Here is a 22,937-nt window from a genome sequence, read left to right on the forward strand (position 1 = left end):
TTCATTACCTCAGGGCTCAATATTGGAGCCCGGCGCGCTATTGTATGTAACCTTCAGGGTTTGCCCGTCTCTGTGTCAAATCTATGTGCTAGCCCACGATGCCGAAAGATGACTGAAAGGATGTGATGCTTCCATACCAACGGGGCAGTTTGGCTTGGCGTGGGAATGTAGAACTAGACCTTGTGGAATCAGGTCTGAGGTGACATGATGTTATTGATGCTTTAACAAGAACTCTTGTCCAGGGGTTTCTTGAGTGGGCCTCAGTGCTAAAGTCTTGCCATCACTGCGGTATCTGCATGGCAAACTTTGAACACCGATGCTACTAAAAGAAATCGTACAATGTAAGCACGGGTATAGCAACAGATTTAAAACTTGGCGCCATGGGAGGAAAATTCCATACCCGTACCAGAGTTGGCAACCCCGTAGAACGATGCCTTTGTGAAAATGTATTCATTCCCGGATGTGTTAAAAGCACTCTTGGATAATCATTGATTCACATGCTAATGCCACCGAACAGAGCTGATTCTAGGGAAACGGCGTTGCTGTGTGGTGTGAAAAGGCACACAGTGATAGCAATGCCCCCCCTTTACTGAGCTGTGTGTAAAAGGCATAGGCAGGCTGAATGCTGGGTCTTCCGTTGTGACTCGGATCCCGCAATCTGTCGCTCGTGTAGAAAGAGACGCGTCAATAGGAAGGTGCACCTCGCTAATGGGTGGTAGGTAGTCGCCGAGGAGAACGACGCAATACATTTGCGTTCTACAGTCCTCCGTTTTTGTCTGTCACTCGTGTAAAAAAAAAGGCTATTTTCTGTCACTTTCGGTATAGTTGGTGAAACACTACATTTTAATTTCACGTCGTTTCGTTTCTACGTGACAAGTGGAAGTACCATTGTCATATTGAACAGGGAAAGATTTGCCATTCGGCAAAACGGGGGCCACAACATATACAGGGGTCCCCGAGCATTTTGTAAGAACTGTTAGGTTTTTTTTCTGATTTAAAATCAGTTGTTGTCATCTTAATTCATGTTCTTAAATGCACGTCAAAATGTTTCATCTACCGTGATCGCTTTGACCGCTCCGCCCTCTCTTTTCATGCAGTGAACCATTCCATCTTCTTAATTATGCATGTGCCGACTTGATTCAGTAAGATTTAGTCACTCATAATTCAAACCCGTTGGCACAACAACAATGACGAGTTAACTCAGCGAAGAGAGAAGGTGAGAGGATTATTTTTCCCTTTTTGTTGTTGTTTTTCTTTTTAATCAAACCTATGACCAAACTTGTTCAGGGTGACACCGAATCTGCGCAACCGTCAATAGCCAGAGCCAAACAATCTTGCCAGCTGCGGAAGCACTGCTGCCAGAAGTGACAGCCGATGAAGATGTAATAGAGAGGAGGGGAAGAGCGACATGAGTGACGGCCTATTTTCATCACGGACTTGTGAGTATTAAAGTGGTGAAAACTGTAAACTGTCGAAAGGTTGATTCGTTTCCTTACCAATTGCAGTTTAGGAATTACTTGTTAGATAATAATAATCAAAGTACATTATCATTGAAGACCTTGTGTTGAGGTGAAAAAACCTTTGTTAGTGCAGTAACCGGAGTCTTGAGCCACCAAATGACTAAATTTGTCCCTGATCTTGAATGACGTTAACAGTTGGAGCTTGTTCATAGCTGAGCAATCGTTGTTCCTGTCAGGAGACAAGGCAGCAATATTACCAGCTAATTAGTCATGTCACTCATAAATAATTTTATTAGAACACCCCTTCCTAAAGACACTTGGGGAAAACAAAGTCAACAACACGCAGCAGTTAACATTTGTATAATCTCTCATGTATTTATTAGCCCCAAACTAATTTATCATCCACTATGCATGCATCTGTTCAATAATGAGAGCTTGTTTTAATCAATGCTACTACCCCCCCCCCCCCCCTGCCGCCGCCGCCTTTTTCCAAGTCAAGTATTTTGAGAGTGGGACTAATGATGAAGAGTGAGGCAACAAGCACGTAGGAGGAAGGGGTGGGGGGGTCTTGGAGTGAAATATTAGTCCAGAGCCGAGTGCTTAGAGGAGCCAATCGATGCTCTCGAAAGGAAATAAATGAGAAGAGGGAAAGGGGGAATATCTCAGAAGCTGAGCGGGGCGTGCTAAGGCCTCATTGGAGTCAAGTGTGAAAAGACACAAGATCACAGCAACTTGTAAGTGCATATACGCTTAATAAAGACGAGGCGGTGGGGGTAAGAAAGCCTCACAGAGTTACAAATTGGACAAAAAGAGAGTACAAATAGTAGCTCAACTTTTTGTCCATAATTCCTGAATTTAATGGCCACTTCATGGACCTGTCATTCACTAAATGTGACCAGTGGGAATAGATATTTCAGTGCCCGCAATAACGAAAACCCGCAACAACCCCCCCCCCCCCCCCCCGTGCCACCCCCCCTGAAAACAAAGGTTAGACAAATGCCTATAGATGCTGCAAGATGGTCTCAAAGCACTGCATTTGTCTAAATAGAAGTCTTCAATTCACTTCAACATAGTTCCTTGGCACCAAGATGGCGCCCAAGCAGTTACTATACTTTTATATTTTGCCCTGAGCATAAAAACGGGGAATAGGTGAGTTTTGAAGTGGAAAATTGAGGATAGGTTAAAAAATATATATTCATAAACACATGTGTATGTATGAGCTCATAGGTCCGTATTTGTCATTTTACATTTGGGCAATACAAAGTATGAAACGGCTTCAGTTAATCACAACCCCGTTGAGGGGCAAACACTATTGAAAATGTATTGAATATTTTTGGGCAAAGGTTTTGATGAAACCAAAGCATTGATAGGGTATGCTTCATTATTTGTAATTCATGATAAAATGTCTTTTGGGATACCTTGTTTGTCTACAACAAGGGTGTCAAACTCATTTTGTCGCGGGCCACTTTGGAGTGACGTGTTACCCCGTAGGGGGCTGCGACGACAATGAAAATGTTTAATCATCACATCGTATTGTTACTTCTACACAACAAATAGATGTATTACTAGCTTTGATATCAGTTGACATTTTATTTGTTGCTTGTTCAATTATTGTTGAGGTGTGTGCAACAAAATTATTGCAAAATCTCAATGTTATTTATGACACATGAAAATTTGACATTTCGGTACAGATGTTAGCAATTCTGATGGAAGTTGACACACATGAATTGTTTCCACATAAAATGACACGGCGGGCCGGATCCGGCCCCTAGACCTTGAGTTTCACACCTGAAGTCTGCAAACATGCATTTTTCTACAAATTAGGCCTCATTCTCTGTTGTGAGTCACTATCACCAAACGTGTGCCAAAACTGCAGTTTATTTATTTATCTTTATAGTGATATGGACCCTGGTAATCTTATTTGGTAAATGTAAAACTCTAGTCACGTGACAGTAGCTGTGGCGTGACATGTGAGTCAGATGAACCAATGGCGTCACTTGGCTGACGGTTTGGGCCCAGCTGACTCACAGGGGGGGAGCGTGTGCAGTCATCTCTCAACGCCAACCCTGCATAAATTTCGACCATCTCGCTGACTTTTTGAGGGGAGCGCAGCTATCCTGTGCGCCACTTGTAAATATTGGCTTAGGGACAGCTGTGTGCGCTCGTCGCAGCCACAGTTAGACCGCTGGCCTCTTCAATCACATGTGACACCACGACAGCATTCCACCAGGGTTTCAATGTATTAAACGAGGCCCGATGTGGACACGGCATCTTATGAGGGTCTTATCACTGCAGGGGGGGGGGGGGGGTGATGGAGGTGTAGACACCGACGCTTGCTCAAAAAAGAAGAAAGAAAGAAAGGAAAAAGGACATCTGAATCATCTCTTAAGGGAGCTTAGAAGAAATCCGACCGGAATGTTAAAGTGACGGGAAGTGCGTATGTGTGTGTCTGCGCACTTGAACGCACCTTCCGTGTCTGTCTGCTGACGCTGCAGAATGATAGTCAGCCATGAAAAAGAAAAAAAAAACCCCTCACGATACTGGATTTTGACGTACAGTACTTTTCTTGGGGACAGCGGTAAGATTTTAATATAGAATAATGATAAGAAATACATCATAATAAATTGATATCCTCAATAACGACGTATGATGTTGACTACCTTGTGAGTTTAGATGCAATATCCAATACCTGGATATCATATTGTGTATGCTCATTTTCAGTGATGTTTGGAGGTGGGGTGGGGAATGTGTATGCAAGCACCATAATCCACTATTCATTTCCTTGGGTATTGTGTTGACGGTTTCATAAAACAGGGACGGAAAGAAATGCTGGGAGTCTTCATCGCAGGTACAGATTTATGAAAAGCAATAATACAGCCCTTGACTATGTCGGATGGATGGGTTGTATATGCATAGCGATCCATCTGGCAGTAGTTGTAGATTACAGGTCAGCCCATCCAGTCCTCATAATGCAACGGCTGACGTTTAATAAGCACAACGGCAAGTCTCGGGCCGCAGGTTGAGTCGATTGACGTGACCCCGCTGATATTTTTGTGCATACTTGTGGTCAACCGGATGAGGAATAATTTTGTGTTTCATTTTCTTATTCTGCAAGATTTTAAAAAAAAAATCCACTTCATACTTCTTGAGGTGATGACATTTTAAACACACGAGTGATTCTCTTTGTTTTATGTTTAGTTTGACAATAAACTTCAATTGGGATTGGCAATAAACAGCTTTGAATGAAAGATAATCTATCAGGAAAAGGTTCATTAGTGTTTACACCAGAGTCACCATGGCAACAAGCTGGCCCACTTGACGATTTGTTCACTGTACGCCATTAGTCACTTTCTTGATCATATACTTTCTCCCACGCCGTGCAGCGGACCTATAGTGGATAGTCGCTGGGGGAGGGGGGGGGGCGGTGTGACTGAGGATTTCCCCTTTTATTGAGCGGTCTCATCTGTTTGCGCTGCCCTCTAACCTCACTACCTACGTGCTGCAAAAATACATCATGTGGCTTTCCAATTTACCGTCAAACCTAATGTTACCCTGGTAGCCATTTTTCTATTTATTCTCAGTTTTTGTTGCTTTTTTTGGGGGGGGTGGGGGCCTGGGGGGACAATGCGCTTTCTTAGCTTCACGCCATTTCTATACTTTAAGAATGCATGTGCAGCTACCAATGTCTTGGTTCTCTATTGGGGCAAGGAAACATAATTGGTAACATAATTTAGTTTTGGAAATTGAAAAAAAAGTCATACAAGACATGACGTTAAAAGGATGAGGTCACAAATAAGAAAAGAAGTACAGTGGTACCTCGACTTACGAAATTAATTGGTTCTGGAGGAAATTTTGTAACTACAACATTTTGTAAGTAGAGACGCATTTTCCATATAAATGCCCTAATCCGTTCCAAGCCCCCCCAAAATTCAGACATAAATGTTTTCTAAAGCATTAAAATGAATCAAAATATGGATACAAATTCACCTATACACAATTTTTTTCCTATATTTGAAAATGTTACAAGAGTTTTTGGGTTTGGTATTTTTGGGGAAGAAAAAAAGTGAATATTGGTTTTGCATTAACACCACTCAGCAGTAAGATAACCTCTGTAGTCGAAGATGTAACACTGAAGCTTAGTTCAAATGGGCTGTCAGATGGATTGGATCCTGATTGGTGTCTCTTTGAAATTGAAACCACGCCCACTTCTGTTAGTGCTTAGTCTGTCAGGTTGTTTTTTTTTTTCAGCAAAACAGGCGGCGGTCAGTGACGGATTGACAGACTTTCCGTCAGTACTGATGGCATGCCCACGCCTGCTTGCATTGCGTAGGTTTCTTTAATGTATTCAGGAGCCAAACAATGCAGTGATTTATTGAACAGCAGCAGGTTTCAAACCTATTCGACAGCTGACTGATTGAAAATCCGATTTTGAATGTCTAAAGGGCACAACTCGTACCTTTAATCAAGAACCTCATAGCATATTTACACATCCTCAAAATATCATCATGAGCGTGCATCATAGTCCCCCCCCCTCCAATAAAGCCTAACAAAGCTTGCAATTACATCCTTTCCTCCCCCTCATTTTCCATCATTTGCACCCTATTGTCCATACAAAAGCTTTTCTTCTTACTTTGACCTTTATGAGCTACTCTCCATTACTGCCCTATTATGAATCCACACATGCAGTGTAGAAACAAGCCTCTAACTAATTCCTCCCACCTGAAACAGCACATGAAGTGATGCGAGCGTGACATTAAAACCAGCAACGAAAAAAAGAAGTGACTCACCGTGGAAGAAGTTCTGCATGTCTGTTTATTGTGTACATGACTAATACTTGTAATTATACGCTTTGATCCGCGTTATTGACGCCCGTCAGGCTGACCTGTGATCAGTACGTTCTTTAATCCACTCCCCCTCAAATTTGAGAGCTGAGCTCATCCGATTACAACGAACATTAGCGCGCGCTCAACGCCCGTCATATTCATACCATTAAAGCCAGGTAGCACGGTCTCATTTGCCCGGATTATGCTGAACATCCATCCATCCACTTTCAACATCGCTTATCCTGAACAGGATTGCTGCAGCCCGTCCCATCTGATTTTGGGCAGAAGGCGGACTACACCCTGAACTGGTCTCTAGTCAGTCGCAGGGTACATATACGACCATTTTTTTTGCCCTGTATGGTGGCAAGGAACTTTGCGGATAGCGAGAAATCCTGCAAATTTATTCTCACTCACATCTGAAATTTACCGTCAAACTAAACATAAGGAGAACTATATGTTGTGTATTTAAAGCAGCCAACTAACTAGGCCTTTAAGTCTCCTGGGAAACATCATAGATGGGCTCTCAGTGTTCCAGTGTTTAATATTTTAAGCAATGGATATTTGGATGTATATGTTTGAGCAACACAAGTGTGACAGATGATATAACAATATGCAGAGGCATATATTCTTTATCCTTTGTGTGAAGACTGACTAATCACTGTGGCGAACTTGAGGTGTTGAGAGCATCTATGTTCAGCCATATATCTGTATTATACTGCTCTTTAATATATAGAGAGAATGAATGACACAAAAATTTGGACAGCGTACCGGTGATCCATCTGTTTACAGTAAACAAATCTTTTTTTTTTCTGAACGAACAAATTTGTCATCACGCAGTTATATATAAAAACAAAACAAAACAACAACAAGAAAAAAACAGTTCAATAAATAATCCCCAAAGATTTACATGATAAAATAAACCTGCAGCCGTTGCTTTGCATAGGCGTAAAAAGCAGGATCAAAGAGGAATGACATTCAGGAATCAAGAAAAAACTCGGGTGAGTTTAAACACAGTATTTTCTGTTTTTATTCTTCTTTTTTAGTGAAATTTAGTGTCAACTCTTATTCTGCCACCATATAATCGTCATCAGTGGAATGAAAAAAAAAGTCTGTGAAACCACAATGGAGGCGTCTACTTTTTAAAAATATATTTTATTTACGTTCTGATATAATGCATTTGATGACTATGTGATTTACTTTATAAATAATAAACTAAAATGCAATCTCATGCCAAATGTATTTTAATGACATGGCTAAAAATGCAGACTTCGCACTCTGTACAAATCGGTAGCGATTCATATTCAAATAGGCCATGATGGTCGACTTCATTCCAATGAAACAATATGACGCTGATATAATATTCCATCCTGTGTAATTGCATGTCCCACACAGTGGATACAGATCGTGGCCACCTGTTTCTGCCTCCATCCAATGGGAGCGAGCGGGGGTGGGGTGAGTTGGAGGGAGGGCAGGGAAGTTGGAGGAGAGAGTGAGAGACGCTCATCCGCGTCCACGCCGTGCGGCGATTGAGTGGAAGCGCACGTATTCAATCACTTGGCTCACGCCGACGTGCGCGCATACATTTTAAGGTGGTTTCTGTTGGTTGGGAGAGAGAGAGAGAGACACGCAAGCCACAGGTTGACTGACACATCTCGCCACGGCTCGTCGTCCGTGAGCGACCACCGTGTCCGACGGCGGTGACGTCGTCGTCGAAGTGGATCCCCGCGGACGGCTCGCCCAGGATGGGGAAGCACGCCGAGTGAAGCGCGTCGAACGAGGAGGAGGGCAGAGGAGAGAGGAGGAAAGGCGAGGGGGCGTTGGAGTGTCGGGACGCCGTGCGCAAAGCTCGAGAGGCGGGTTGGTGGACTTGTGGAGGACGCCTCATGCACGGAGGCGACCGCTGGGGAAGAGAGACACAGAGACAGACGCACAGAGAGAAAGCGGATGAAAGAGGATGATGGCATGGCTGTAACAACATGAAAAAGAAAAAAGTGGGGTGATCTGTCTTCATCCAACCAAGTGATTCAACACATCTGCTCTGGGGGAGTGGAAGAAAAGAGGTACCGGTAGGTAGGAAATGTGGCAGGGGGTCTGGTTATGTCACACGAAGAAAGTAGGTTATTGTTTGGATCTCACCTAAGCTTCTTCCAGGAGTCATCTATCTCCCAGCTACTGAAACAACCTGACATGTTGTAGTAAATATTGCTCGCGCATGAGTAATGTTCTGCTTCTCACCCTGATTGTGTATAATTTCCTCGATCCAGTCTCCCCAGGTCGGCTCCACCTGATGCTTCTCGCGTCTTCAGAGGCGTCACGGTAATTGTTTGTGTTTGTCTCCTCCAGACAAGAGGTACACGGTGAGAGCTGTGACCATGGAGCCTGGCCCCTCCCTGAGTCTGGCTCTCCTCGGAGGCAGCGAGGAAGAAGACCAGCGTTTTCTCCTCCCACTTGCGGGCATCTCGCACTCCGCGGCCCCCGGCGCCCAGGGTCCGGGATCCAACCACTCCAATCACACAGCGCCATCTAGCCTTGCCCGCCTCAATGGCAGCAACCCGTCGCCATCCCCCGCCGCCACGCCGTCGTCCCTGCCCAAGCTGTCGACGGCGGCCCCGCCAACCATCCCGAATGCCTTGCACCCCACCAACACCCCGCTCTCTTCCTGCTTGGGTTCACAGCACAGCCTAAGCGGGGACAACTCTCCGATCTACAACGCCCTTTTTTACACCTCCCACTCGCCCTCTATGGATCGCGACCGGGACCGGGAGCGCGGGTGCAAGCACAGGCAGGCCAGTCCCCTGGTCCACCGCAGGGACAGCAACCCGTTCACCGAGATCGCCATGAGCTCCTGCAAGTACACCGGCGGTGTCATGAAGCCCCTGAGCCGCCTCAGCGCCTCCCGAAGGAACCTCATCGAATCGGACAGCAGCAGTGAAACCAAAGAGGGCGGGGTTTCCGCTGTTGCCGGGGCGACCGCGGCCGGGGGTCACGACCGGCAGCGGGAAGCCCCACCTACCTCGTCGGTCACCCAGTCCTCCATGAGTCAACCGCCCATCCATAGCCCCCCAGAGATTGTCATCTCGTCGAAAGAAGACTCGCCGTACCCCAGGGCAGGATATGACATCAGCGACACCACCTCCAACCAGATGTCCATCTACCACCAGAACCACGCCCTGGTGGAGAGTCGCCGGGCGCAACCGGGGAGGGGCGCAAGTCAGGGTGGCTCCGGGACAGTGGGATCCGGGGTCAGGACCGGCACCAAGGCCCCCAAACGAAAGAATCAAAACATTGGCTACAAACTCGGCCATCGCAGGGCGCTTTTCGAAAAGAGGAAGCGACTGAGTGACTACGCTCTCATCTTCGGGATGTTCGGAATTGTCGTCATGGTGATCGAGACGGAGCTGTCCTGGGGTGTCTACACCAAGGTGAGACCATGTCTCCTCATCCTGTCTTGATGTTGTCCAGAACATGCGGGTCGAATTATTTGCGATGCAACAGGTCCAAAGAAGTAGTGTGTTTCCAACTGCTGTCACATTCGACTCGTGTTTTCCTACCGTCTCAATTTCACTGAAGTTTGGAGAATACCAAAGAAAATGTGTCCATATATATATATATATATATATATAGCGCCTTTGAAAACATACTGTTTGTGTCTCATATCTTAAAACATAACTGCACATGCTTACATGTTGGACGTTTCTTTCATAGCACCTGATACAGAAATTGAGGATGACCACAAAATTTCACTTGGCACTGATCGGTTCTTTTTGGGAAAATTGCACCAATAGAAATATAACAAGGGTCCTGTAGAGCTGCGTTATGGAAAAAGTATTGTCTTTTGTTTCTGTAATTATTTTTTTTGTTCATTTGTTTATTTGGTTTGTGACTTGGCTCGACAACTAAAACCTGTGGATTGGACATGTGTCTATTTCGCACTTGTGAAATAAAACACTGTGCTGTTGCTTTACGGGAATTGCAAGCTCTCCTCTTGGCTGAGTTTGCATCTTCTACCCCTGCTTGCGTGGGTTTTTCCATCGGGACTCCGGCTTCCTCCCACATAAAAAAAGACCATGCATGTTTATGTTCATTGAAGTCTCTAAATTATCTGTAGGTGTGAATGGTTGTTTGTATCATGTACTGGCTGTCCGATAGGATACTTTGGAGTTGCATTTTATCGAATGGAGTTTCTCGTTGTGGCTGTCATGACATTCGTCAGTCTGTCTTGGAAACTCGAATATGAGAGTTTGACGTTTTTTTTTTTTTTTAAACGATCTTTATTTTAGCAAAGAATCAATGAAATACTGTGCAGTCATTTTGTATTGCGGAAAGTCTAGATTTCTGTTCTATCGATCAGGATAGGTACACTCATGTAATGGCTGTCTAGGTGATGTCTGTGTGGTTTATCTGCTTTTGAGAGTGCACAATGACTCTCAAAAGCAGTTTTGGCTGTCACTTTTGGCTGCAGTTGACACTAGTTTTGTGTCTACCCTGAAACATTGGATGGCTGCATCATGGGAAATGTATGTCATGACTTCACATGGCTTTGTCAGGTTTGAAACAAACCGAATGTTTACGATCCCAGAAACAGAGACACCGAACGAAACTCCGTAACAAAAATCTTGACAAAAACAATAGTGCACCGACAAAGTATGAGCAGAAATCTCTCGTCAATAAGAACCAGGAAAAAACAATACAGTAACAAAAAACCGCTAGCAAAAGGCAAGAAATGTGTTAAATCGAGAAAACCAACGAACTGTGAAGAATCTGATTCACAGGTGAAACAAAAACAGTCAAATGACAAAACAAAGACTGTACTGCAGGTTTATTGTACTGTACTAACCCCCCCCCCCCCAAAACAAAACGGGCTACTAAGGGAACATTAATGACTATGACAAGAGCAAGAGCAGCAACTAGGTCAAAATAATCCGACAAACGGCAGGCAGTTTTTCAGTCCTGAAATACATGGCTGATCATAATTGGCAGCAGGTGTGCACACTGAAGGAAAGACCCTCGTCTGCCACCTGCTGGAGACGCAGAAGAACAGGATCATGACAGGCTTGGAGCCGAGAAACTGGATTTTGGTAAATTTGGGATGCGGTTTATTTCGCAAAGATTTCAGGGGAATACTGTCGAGTTACATTATTAATATATAGGCTATAGTCATGGCTGTCTGGATAAGCTAAAGAAGGTTTACCAGGGCTTACTTGACCTAAAGACTACTAACCGGGGGATTGGCATTTTGAAATAATAGTATGATGTAGATGTGAATAGTTGCATTTTAGGACATGCAGTCCCTGGACTAAAGACTTGGAACGATGGGTTTAGCATTATTAAATAATGGTAGACGTTAAATACGGTAATGTTGCATTATAGGAAGCGTGGTGTAGCGGCCACTTGACGTCATGTGAACTGAGGTTACTTGGCTTAAAGGCTTCCAAATGAAGATTTGACATTTTTAAATAACAGCACGGAACGTAGAAACTGAAGACGTGTCGTCTCTGGTTTCCTGGCGAGTCGACATCAGTGGGGGTTAAAGACACTTGGGTTAAAGACAAAGACTGTGTCTGGTCTGGCATTTTGAAATGGCAAGAACCAATTAAATACCATAGTGTTGTTGAGACGGGCAGGTGGAACAGTCAAATGAATGGAGGAATGCGGAGAGGGTCAGACGGGTGTGGAGGGGCAAGGTTGGGAATGGCCTTGAAGGCGTTAAGGAGCAACTTCAATTGAATTGTGAGTTTGGCCAGGTGCCAAGTGAAGTTGTTTTGAGATGGGGGGGGGGGGGGGGGTGTCATGGAAAGTGAGAGTTTTGTTGTGATGAAACCTGCAGCGGAATTCTGGAGCAGTTGACGTTTATGGAGGGACTTGTGAGTGAAACCGAGGAGGAGACAGTCGCAGTTGTAAAGACGAGAGTTGACAAGGCTGTGGACATGATTAGAGGTGCTAGGAGGGGCTTGTCCCCCGAGTCGGCTTGGCTTTTTTTTTTTTTTCCTTTCCAAGTTTCATGGGTGTAGAACTGCTTTATCGACTGCCTTTGCCCTTGTGGGAAACAACAAACTGATGCTATGGTCTGGTGGAAAATGTTTGTTCCGTAAGGACCCAATGAAAATATTGTAGAGTTGCATCATGGGAAATGTGGTCCCCAGTGTGTGTGCCACTTTAAATTACAGGAGCAGATGTTTCTAGCCGTTGACTTGCTTTGAAGTCAAGATGGCGCCCGAGTAGGCAGCCGTCGGCAAGTGCTCTCATGAGCCTTGCTTTTTTTGTTGTTTTTTGGTTTGTTTTGTCACTTTGTGTTTGTTGTTACGTCGTGTGGACCTGATGTGGACTTTTTTCAGCATTTTATGGTCACGACATTCATCAAGGAGGAGACTCTGTGCTTGGTGGTTGCGCCTTCTCGGCAGCATGGGTATACCAGCACTGTTTTTGCCTGGGAGGAATGTCGGCGCCATTTGACTGTCGTTGCTGGACTGTCCCGGGGCGCTTGTGTCTTGCGCCTGTAATGGGCAGCATTTTTCACAGCCCCGCTTTGTTCAGCGGAGAGATCGGTGCTGTTGAACGGTCTGCGGCTGGATGGATGTAAGGCTTGAGGAGCCGACGATGAGAAGAAAGGAGCGTTAGCGCGGAGCGCCGATGCGGATGTGGAACTGGGAGTCGCAGCTTGGAATTGAAGTGGATTTACATGGGACAGGAGATGTGAGCCAATCTCTTTTTCGTCAATGGACGCTAGAGCTTCGTGTTTGCTTTCAAAACTTAGCTTGTAGCAGACGTGGGCACATTTTCAGCATGACGTCTCTGATCCACTGGTGAAAGGACACTTTGATCCTCTCCTCTTTCATCTATAACTGCTTCAGACAACAAAGGGTATGCAGAAAAGTGGTGAAGATTGCACGACTGTCTGTGTCCTATGTGTTGTGTTGTGTTATTTTTGTTATTTTGACTTCGAAATGGCGCCGCGTGAGTGGCTGCCTTTCCAGCAGCTCCTATATTTTGTTGCACACAAGTCAGGCGAGTGTACCACCACACCATCAGCGACTGCTTAGTGTACTATTATCCATCCATCCATTTTCCGAACCGCTTTATCCTCATTAAGGTCACATGGGTGTGTGTGTGGGGGGGGGGGGCTGGTGCTGAAGCCAATCCCAGCTGTCTTCGTGCAGTAGGCGGGGAACACCCTGAACCGGTTGCCAGCCAATCGCATTGCACACAGAGACGTGCAACCATCCACGCTCACACTCACACCTACCAAGCATGTTTTTGGAATGAACGAGGAAATTGGAGTACAGGGAGGAAAGCCACACAGGCACGGGAGAACATGCAAACTCCACACAGGAGGTTGCCGGAGTCGGAATCGGACTCACAACCTCTGCACTGTGAGGTTGACGTGCGAACCACTTGATCACTGTAAAAATGAAGACACTCGGTACTGTTTTGATTTGACTGTTTTAGACCTAATATCGTTTTATTAAATCGGCTGGACGATTAATTGGCCTTACCCTAATAGTCATACGTTATACCAATGTGTGGGGTTATTAAGTAACCGTTCCGTTGAGGTTTTCTTTGTTTTTTTGGGCTCTGGCTCACGGGACTGAAGTTTGCCCACCCCACCACTGATCAAGTTTGACTTGTGCAGGCACTTGAACTGGCTAAACGAATGGAAAAAAAAGTTTGCACGCTGTTGTAACCGATGGCTTCCAAATGGGAAAACCGGATGGGAGGTGAGCAGCTTCGAGCTGCAACTTTTCAGTTGGTCTTCGGTGATGATTGAACTATTGATTATTGATAATCTCTCACCCGTATGCGCCATCCATCCCGGCGCACTGCCTCAAATGGCACACCGCAAATGGATGCTGCCTTTCAGGCGCTCTGTTTTATGTTGTTTATTGACAACTCATGAGGAACTTGGATCGGAACGAACGGATTCGTCAGTGTTTACGGTCAATGCCGTTGCGGGCATAATTTATTTGAGCACAATGTATTTCATTTGACCACTGTGTTTTGTTTGTTTTTTTAATGTTTGCATTCATTGCTTGATTGTTGTTGAGCAGGTCCAGCTGCTCCGTGTAGCCTCCCGAAATAGATATGAAGAATAAGAATGGAACTAAAGAGGGTGTGTTGCTTGTGTACGCATGCTTGTTCCTGGAAGAGGGCAAATATTGGACACACACTGACTGGTCTGGACACACGGTTGAATGAGATCTAATATCAATATGTGGTTTTATGGAGATAATAATGCTCATTTAGGACTGACACTGTCCAAAGGGGTGTTTGCTGTGGTATCTGATGGTGTTACAATAGTTTTGGAATTTAATTAAACTTTTTTTTTTTTTAATTTAGTTTTCAGAACGTGCTTGTTAGTTGAACTTGTTGATTGCTTTATCTCAGACTTTAAAAAAAAAAAAAATTAGGTTATTTACCTGACATCTTTGCCGGACGTCTTTTTGCCTTATTCAACTGATTTTTCAATGCTTGTTAGTTTTTTATTTTAATGCTTTGTTTTAATTTGTATTAGTTTTAGGTTTTTTGTTTTGTTTTGTTTTTTTGTGTGCAAGATTTAAAAAGAAAACATTAGGCTTAATATTGTGTAGGAAAAACTCAACAGCATATTATTTTAACCCTTTCACGCACAAATAATGATAACCTGTAACCTGATCACCTGATAAGCTGTCCACTGTAGTGACCGCTGTCAATAAAAGGGTTAAAAAAAATTTTTTAAAAACCATCATCAGTAAACCCGGTATTACTGTAGACTATTTTTCCATATAAATGGTATATGTGAACAAAAAAGGAGAGCGATTGTTACCGAGCGTCATTTGATGGGCTGAGTTAATTGATAAAAGTAGGGGAGCAATAACAATGCTCATCGCCAAGGAGCGACATCATCTGTTGGTGCTTCTTTAGACGTTGCTTCTCAGCGACACACAGTAAAAGGACCGCAGCTCCCAGACGACTGTTTGACTTTCCTTCTTCCGGCTTGCTGCTATGCTATGCACGTTTCGTATCGCCTTGTCATCAAACGAAATCGAAGCTTATCAGAAAGTTTGCATTGCACATGATTGGATTGTGTTCTAATCATCGCATAATTTGCCGGGCCTTCAAACAGTTTGCAGTATTGAACCATGAAATAATTCATGGAAAGGGGAAAACGGGGCCCTCCGGCACAGTTGTGGCTTTTCATGCAAAAGGAGGCTTTGTAGACTTGATTTGTTTGCACGCCGCACGTCTGCAGTTTTTCGCAGCTCGCTTTATTACCGCTCGCCAAAACTGCACAACTGATTTCCATTCATCTTTTGTGGAGGGCACGGGCCAAGGAAGAGTCCATTTCCTTTTTATGAAGTTGCAGCAATGGGATTTGTTCATTATTGCACAATGGCCAATTTATTTTTGTCATTTCCCTTCAGTTACCATGAATAATGCATGAATCTTATTTAGCTTATTTAAATTTGACATATGTAGAATACGGCGGTGCCTCTAAGGTCGAACATCATATTTTCTCCTATGATGGGACAATGGAAACTAATTGAAACAGAAATATTTTTGCTTTACGGTCAGACTGTCACCGTCATGAAGCTTTTGGAACAAGTGTGTCCAACTCTGGTCCTTGAGGAGCATGTTTTAGATGTCTCGCTCCTTCAACATACCCTGATTCAAATGATCAGAATCGTTATCGGCCTTAACCGATGAGCTGATAAGCCTTCTTTCAAACATAGGTGGACAAAGTATGCCATCTGTGTCATTAATTCAAGCCAACTGAGCATTTACATCTCTATTTACGTTAGATCTTTGACAGTGAACACGTCGTTGAAACGGAGATGTGAAGCTGTTTTCATGCAAAGATGAAACAGAGAGAATTTCACGTGTATTTAAAACAACCACATCACATCGCCTTAAAGTCTGTTAGCTTAATGCTAACATGTAATGGAGTAGCCTGTTAATAACGCTTCAAGCAATGGGTAGTGGAACACAAATGGTGCAGCAACACATGTTGACAAACAAAATAATGATGCTCGCAGGCATGTATTCTAGGGCCCAACAGATAATGGGTTTTTGGAGCCCTATTCCGGTTTTTGGCAGAATTCTGATAACTGATTAATCGGCCGACTAAGAAAAAAAATTGAACAAATTAAATACCTTTTTTGGGGGGTCCCATAACAATTACAAGAATATAGATATTAATTACAAACCGAATATTTGCCTACTTTGTTTCACTTGAAAAAAAAAGTGGATTTTTGTCCATTTTAAAATATATTCTCAATTCTTTGCGAAAACCAACTAATTCTTCATTTGTGTGTGCATGACTTTATTATATTGTGCCTGGTGGCCAAATTATGCACACTAAAAGGAGCTGCAATGAGTTAATCGTGATGCACGTTTTTAATTCGCTTCATTCTATTGGATTATGTAATATATACAACTACAATATTGTAGACTGCTTTTTTTATATTTAGAAAAAAAACCCACACCTTTCAGAATACGTGTAAAATAAAAATTTTAAAAAATCAATCAAAAGAAAAGCTCAAAATGAACTGAGCTTTTGCGAGGCGTATTTTCCCTTGGAATTTAGGTCAAATTATCATCTTGATGTTGGTCCAAATTAGACAGATGTCGAAACTCGATTGGGTTCCACCCTACAGAGTTGTTTTCACCTGTAATTTTCCTGGGCTCACTTTTCACTGTCAGCAAGCCTGGCATCTTCACATCGAGCCTAGCAGCAATCAGAGACATCTTTTAAGAGATTCTACTCTGGGATTTTCCAGCGACATGTTAAAGTGAGAGCTTGGCAGATTGACATCCGTTTCTATCTGAGAATAACTCAAGCTACACGTCCACTCGGGACCGTAGCGTGAGGCCTGTCAGATCAATACATCATTGGAAGAAGTCCCCGCATTGCTCCTCGGTGGCCCACCGCGACATGTCTCTGGGCTGCTGATGAAACACTACAAGCTATTCTGGGGGAATGCACAGCTGTTGTCAACATCACCTGTCAATAGACACATACAGTACAAGATGGCTGCTGCTGTGCCTGTGCGCGCGCGTGTGTGGCGGAGCGCTGAGGAATGTAATCCATGAATAGATGTAATAAAATATACGGAGGGAAAGGAATCAAACTCTTGAATCAAGGTTTATGTGGCTAGAGGCTATTAACGACAATTAGTGGACGACTAGACTTTGACATTTCGCGCTACGCGATGTGGTGTGTTTAGCAGAGGCGGGCATCGTCAGTCGGCTGAGTCTATTGGGAAGCTGTCGTCAGTATTTCAGGCCGGCCAATTCTGTTCGAGTCGTCGGCGACAGGCAAACGGCTTCGAGAACAGACTTACCGGAATGACGTCACACGCAAGGTGCCGGGCACCTGACAGGCAATCAAAAACAGAAAAAAAATTTAAACGTGTACCTTTCAGTCCCACAGACTTCAATGATAGGTGTCCCACTTTTTTTTTTGAATTTCACAAATCACCTTTGCGTGTCTGTCTGTCTGTTTTAATTTATATTTTACTTTACTTGGCTGGGCAACCCGGTGGGCCAGTGGTTAGCGCGTCGACCTCACAGTGCAAAGGTACCGGGTTCGATTCCACCTCCGGCCTTCCTGTGTGGAGTTTGCATGTTCTCCCCGGGCCTGCGTGGCTTTTCTCCGGGTACTCTGGTTTCCTCCCACATTCCAAAAACACGCATGGCAGGCTGATTGAACACTCGAAATTGTCCCTCGGTGTGAGTGTGAACGCGGATGATTGTTCAGCTCTGTGTATCCTGCGATTGGCTGGTAACCGGTTCAGGGTGTCCCCCGCCTACTGCCCGAAGACGGCTGGGATAGGCTCCAGCACCCCCCCCCCCCCCCGCGATTCAGAAAATGGATGGATGGATGGACTTTATTTGGCTGTGTATCTGCGTGTTCGGCGCCTGTGTGGAACATGGAAATTATGCCGTCAATGCCTAAAACACTGATGGAAACGGACTGTAGTCAAGATAATGTTCCGTTTTTGTGGAGATGGCGTTTCATCGTGATTCGTATTCTATTAGATATTGACGTGGTCGCCCCACAATGTTGTGCGCCTCCATGTCCATCCTTTTAGGGAACTACGTGACCATCCTACGAAGGATAATCTTTCATTGTGTGGAGATGGCGATTCACTTTGATTGGTGTTTTCGTCGTCTCCTCCACACTGAAAGAGGGTGCTTATATTCCTCCTCCCCTGCGGGATCCGAAATATGTCTCCATCTCCTCAAGGCGGGGGTGGAGGGTGGTGGTGTCATTTCAACCCCAGCAGGTTCCCTTCATTGCTTGCCTTGGCCACACCCCTGCATCCATGACATTTCTGGCAGACATTTCCGGAGTGACCTTTTTCCTTCTTGCGGTAGCCCGCCGGTCGCTCCAACAACAACAACAACAACAACAAATGCGGCAGAGCATTAAACTAGCCTGTCGTTGACGTACATACAGTATTGTCTGGGGAAGTCATCAACCGCTCCAGTACTTGTGCCCCCTCTGCGCATTGTCATGGTCCTCCTCCCCCTCCCCGACGGCACCTTCAGGCTTCTGAGGGCCACTGCATCCCTCAGGTCCTGTTGCTAACTGCTACAAATTTCTCCCCCTGTAATGAGGCATCTCTCTCTCTCTCTCTCTCTAACTCTCTCTCTCTCTCTCTCTCTGTGCGTATATACAGTAGATGTAAACAGAGTATACTGGAAATACATATATACTGTGTGTGTTTAGAGAGAGATTTTTTTTCATGTCTGGAATGGATTATTTGGATTTACGTTATATACAGGGTGTCCATAAAGTCTCTTTACCATTTCAAAAATGTATTAAAAATGCAATTGATTAGATATTTTAACTCAGATTTGTTCTATTGTATTCAGCGTTTATGAAAGCTTTTTTTTTTTTTTACCTCTTTTAATACACTTCTACATGGGCACCATTAGTTGCACGAAGCACATCAAGACGATACTCGATTTCTTGCCCTGTTCGCTGTAGCATAGCCTCATCAAATGTGGCAATGGCATCAGTCATCCTTTGCTTTTAGGTCAGTAATGTCCCTTATCTTTGTTCGATACACGATATCTTTAACATAGCCCCATAGAAAGAAGTCCAGGGGAGTGATATCTGGTGAACGTGGCGGCCAAGGAATTGGCCCATCCCTCCCAATCCACCGGTCTGGAAATGTTTGATTGAGGAACCCACGAACATGCAGCCCCCAATGTGGTGAAAAATGCTGGTTGGTCAAAGGTCATTCAGTTGTGGTGCCACATATTCAGTTCAAAGGTCAAGGTAAACATTCGCAGAAATTGATGTCTCGTTGAAGAAAAATGGACCAATTATTCGATGGCACATGATCCCACACCACAAATGCAATGTGATAAAAAAAAACATTAATAAACACTGAATACAATAGAACAAATGTGAATAAAATAACTAATAAATTGCATTTTTAATACATTTTTGAAATGGTAAAGAGACTTTATGGACACCCTGTACTATTGGAATTATTGATTGGTGCTTGTGATGTAACTAAATTGGAGTGTGGTGAAGAGTCATGTTCGGCTTTAGTTTCAGTCTTCTGGCTGTGTGTGTGTGCGTGTGTGTGTGAGTACTTATAGGCAAAAGCAGTCAAATTCAAAATAACTGTGGAGCTGATTATTCATGAGCAAAAATCCATCCGATTCCAATGGATTTTTTGTTGTTGTTGTTTTTTTTGTCTTTTATCTCTGCTCGCTGTCCAGCAAGATGTCGATCAAAACACACATATACACTTGGCTAAGCAATAAGAGAAACCCGTATGTGTGAGACAAGTCTTTGGTCACCCCTCGTAATCAATTGGAACGATGAATGCCAGGTTGGGCGAGCCCCCTTTGTTCATCCTGGAGCTTTTGTTCGATCCTTATCTTTCGCCCTTTTGACAAATCAAGGTCCATGAAGGCATGCTTGAATTCATTTGGTGTGGAAGAACCGCCATAATATATTATGAGTGTCACGTTTGTGAATTGAAGGGCCACCATGAACGCAAACGACACTTCAAAGAGTCGCAGCGCATTGCCATTATTGTTGCTATTAAGGTCTAACATCCTCAAACAAAAACGTATCTCCCGTTCAGTCCAGCCGTGATTCCTTTGATTATTTACACCCGCAAAAGCTTCTTGGCTGGTTGCCTGGCAACCCCACCTAGACTATTGAAACACTTGCAGCCGTCAGTGCATCCATCCATCCATTTTCCGAACCGCTTGATCCTCACTAGGGTCGCGGGGGGTGCTGGAGCCTATCCCAGCTGTCTTCGGGCAGTAGGCGGGGGACACCCTGAATCGGTTGCCAGCCAATCGCAGGGCACACAGAGACGAACAACCATCCACGCTCACATTCACACCTAGGGACAATTTTAGAGCGTTCAATCAGCCTGCCATGCATGTTTTTGGAATGTGGGAGGAAACCGGAGTACAAGCTCATATAATCGATGACCCGAGCTCTTCGTGTTCCGTGCTTATTTTCATTTTATTTGACTATCCATAATATCATACATGTAAAAGATTAGAACTCTTATTTATTTGTCAATTTAAATAATCAAATAAATAAAACGAAAAGAATAATAATTATCATGATGATGCTACAGTGGTACCTCTACTTCCGAACGTCTCTTCATACGACATTTTCAAGTTACGAAACGCCTCAACAGGAAAATAGAGTTAGGAAAGAAATTTCAAGTTACAAAAGGTAAAAATAGAGGATGGCACGCTAGTCGCAGCTCCGAGTTTCCTGAACGCAACATACCGGTACTTGTAGCTGCTCTGCCATTGGCTATTAGCCAGCATCTTCCTGGCATCCCATTGGCTAAGAGGCACCTCTACCGTATTTATCTATGTGTGTAGATAGATAGAATATGTCTATGCAGCATCCTCGTCATTCGCCCCTCGGGTCATGAGACGTTCCGATAGTTTTACGTAAATGTAAAATTGTGCGCACCCTCTTATCGCTTAGTTGGCAGCTAGGGTCAAAATTAACCAAACACATTCAAATTGATGTTAAATAGGAGTCAGCAACCTCCGCCTCCGCCTCTGATTAACTCCAAATCAAGCTTTTCCATACCTCTTTTTTTGGCTCTCTAGCTAGATAAAAAAAGAAAGCGATGGAAGGTGTGAAAATAAGAAAAAAAAAGACAATTACACTTTTTTTTTAAAAGGAAGAATGTTTTTTCCAACCACTGTCTACCTCATAACTTAGGAGTATAATTGTTCACTACTTCGATGTACAACCACAATAAAAAAGACAATTGTGAAGTGAATCTCTGACAATCAAAAAATATAATACATTCCTTGTATTAAATCTGATAATATTGTGTCGAAACGAATACAGCTTCAATCATACATTTCCCCCCCCCCCCATCTACCCTCCTGAAACTTAAAAAAAAGCATCCAGGTGACACCTACAGACTCAAAACTGATTTTTTTTCTCTCCACTAAAAACAGCTAAGAACAACAAAGGCAGAACAAGAGACGTGATCAAATAAAATAAGGGTGCAACTCGCTGGTGTGACAGCGTGTTTACAGTCAGGCCGCTGAGCTGGGTATTTTTCTCATTAACAAGACAAGCGGCGCTTCCTTTGCAGCCACTTTTGCTCCAGTGAGCACAAATGAGATATTTGCAATAGGGGGGGAGGGGGGGGGGGGGTGAGTGAGACAGGAAAATGGGGGAAATAAAAAAAGCAGACGACAGCTTGAGCTTTGAGCCAAAATCAGTGTTTTGCGGAGGGGCTCATAACAAACAACCGCGAACTACGAACTCACTTCAACGATGTGAATTATTATTGCAGGACATGATTTTCAATCACATGAGACATTTTATCTTTTCAATAATTGCTTATTTGTTTATTTATTTATTTTAAAAATAAAATGAGTACCTAATCCGCCCCTCGCCCAGAGTCAGCCGCGATAGGCTCCAGCTCACCCCGCGACACAAATGAGCACAAGCGGTACAAAATGGAAAGCTGGATGGAGCTTATATGAATGTTCTGAACTCCTGTTTCCTTTCCCCCATGTTTATAAACTATCTATAATTTAAACAAAATGTATTTATTTCGGTATTGCTATCCTTCCATACAGCGAAGGTCAAACAGTTGTTTGGCAATTGTGATTTACTTCATTATGCAATACTTTGACTGTTTATTATTCTTTTTAATCTTACACTCCCCAAATATTGAAAAAAAATACTAAAATGAACAAAAACTCAACTAAAACGAGGCATTATTTTTAAAAATGGACAAATAAAAACTAACAAATCTGCTTTGATAATTAATTTAAATCAACTGAAGTTAATAAATGAAAGTCCAAATGTACTTCAAAAGTCTGATGAAAAATCCAAAACGGGTAGCTTTGTACTCCACAACCCCAAAATGTTTTGTTGGTTATTCATTTTGGAAAAAGTTTGAACGTTCAACAATTAACCCAAACAGTTGGTTCGATCCCTTTTTGACCCAATTTGGGTTATTTTTTGGACTCAACTGTTTTCAGAGTGCTATGTGGACATGTTGGACATCTTTAGAAAGCAAACTAGTCGAGACTAAAATGAACAGCACCTCTGCCGGTTGCCCCCAACAAGTGCACTCCACTTCAACTTACAAGCTTTCGGGCTGAATTCATTCACAATAAATGAAGGACGGATGGAAATCCCACG

The 22,937-nt window shown here is 43.7% G+C and overlaps 1 protein-coding gene across 1 annotated transcript in view; it reads left to right on the plus strand.

The window, feature by feature from the left end:
- Positions 1-8,655: 8,655 nt before the first annotated feature.
- kcnn3 (potassium intermediate/small conductance calcium-activated channel, subfamily N, member 3) overlaps positions 8,656-22,937 on the plus strand; it is a 65,272-nt gene continuing 50,990 nt past the window's right edge. The window contains exon 1 of the mRNA XM_086113962.1: positions 8,656-9,705. Within this exon, the coding sequence (XP_085970088.1) occupies positions 8,656-9,705 (1,050 nt within the window). The remainder of the gene's footprint in view (positions 9,706-22,937) is intronic.

The sequence above is a fragment of the Hippocampus guttulatus genome, chromosome 6 (assembly GCF_054856545.1).
Source record: "Hippocampus guttulatus isolate MCC_2025c chromosome 6, RoL_Hgut_1.0, whole genome shotgun sequence".
Lineage (NCBI taxonomy): Eukaryota > Metazoa > Chordata > Actinopteri > Syngnathiformes > Syngnathidae > Hippocampus > Hippocampus guttulatus.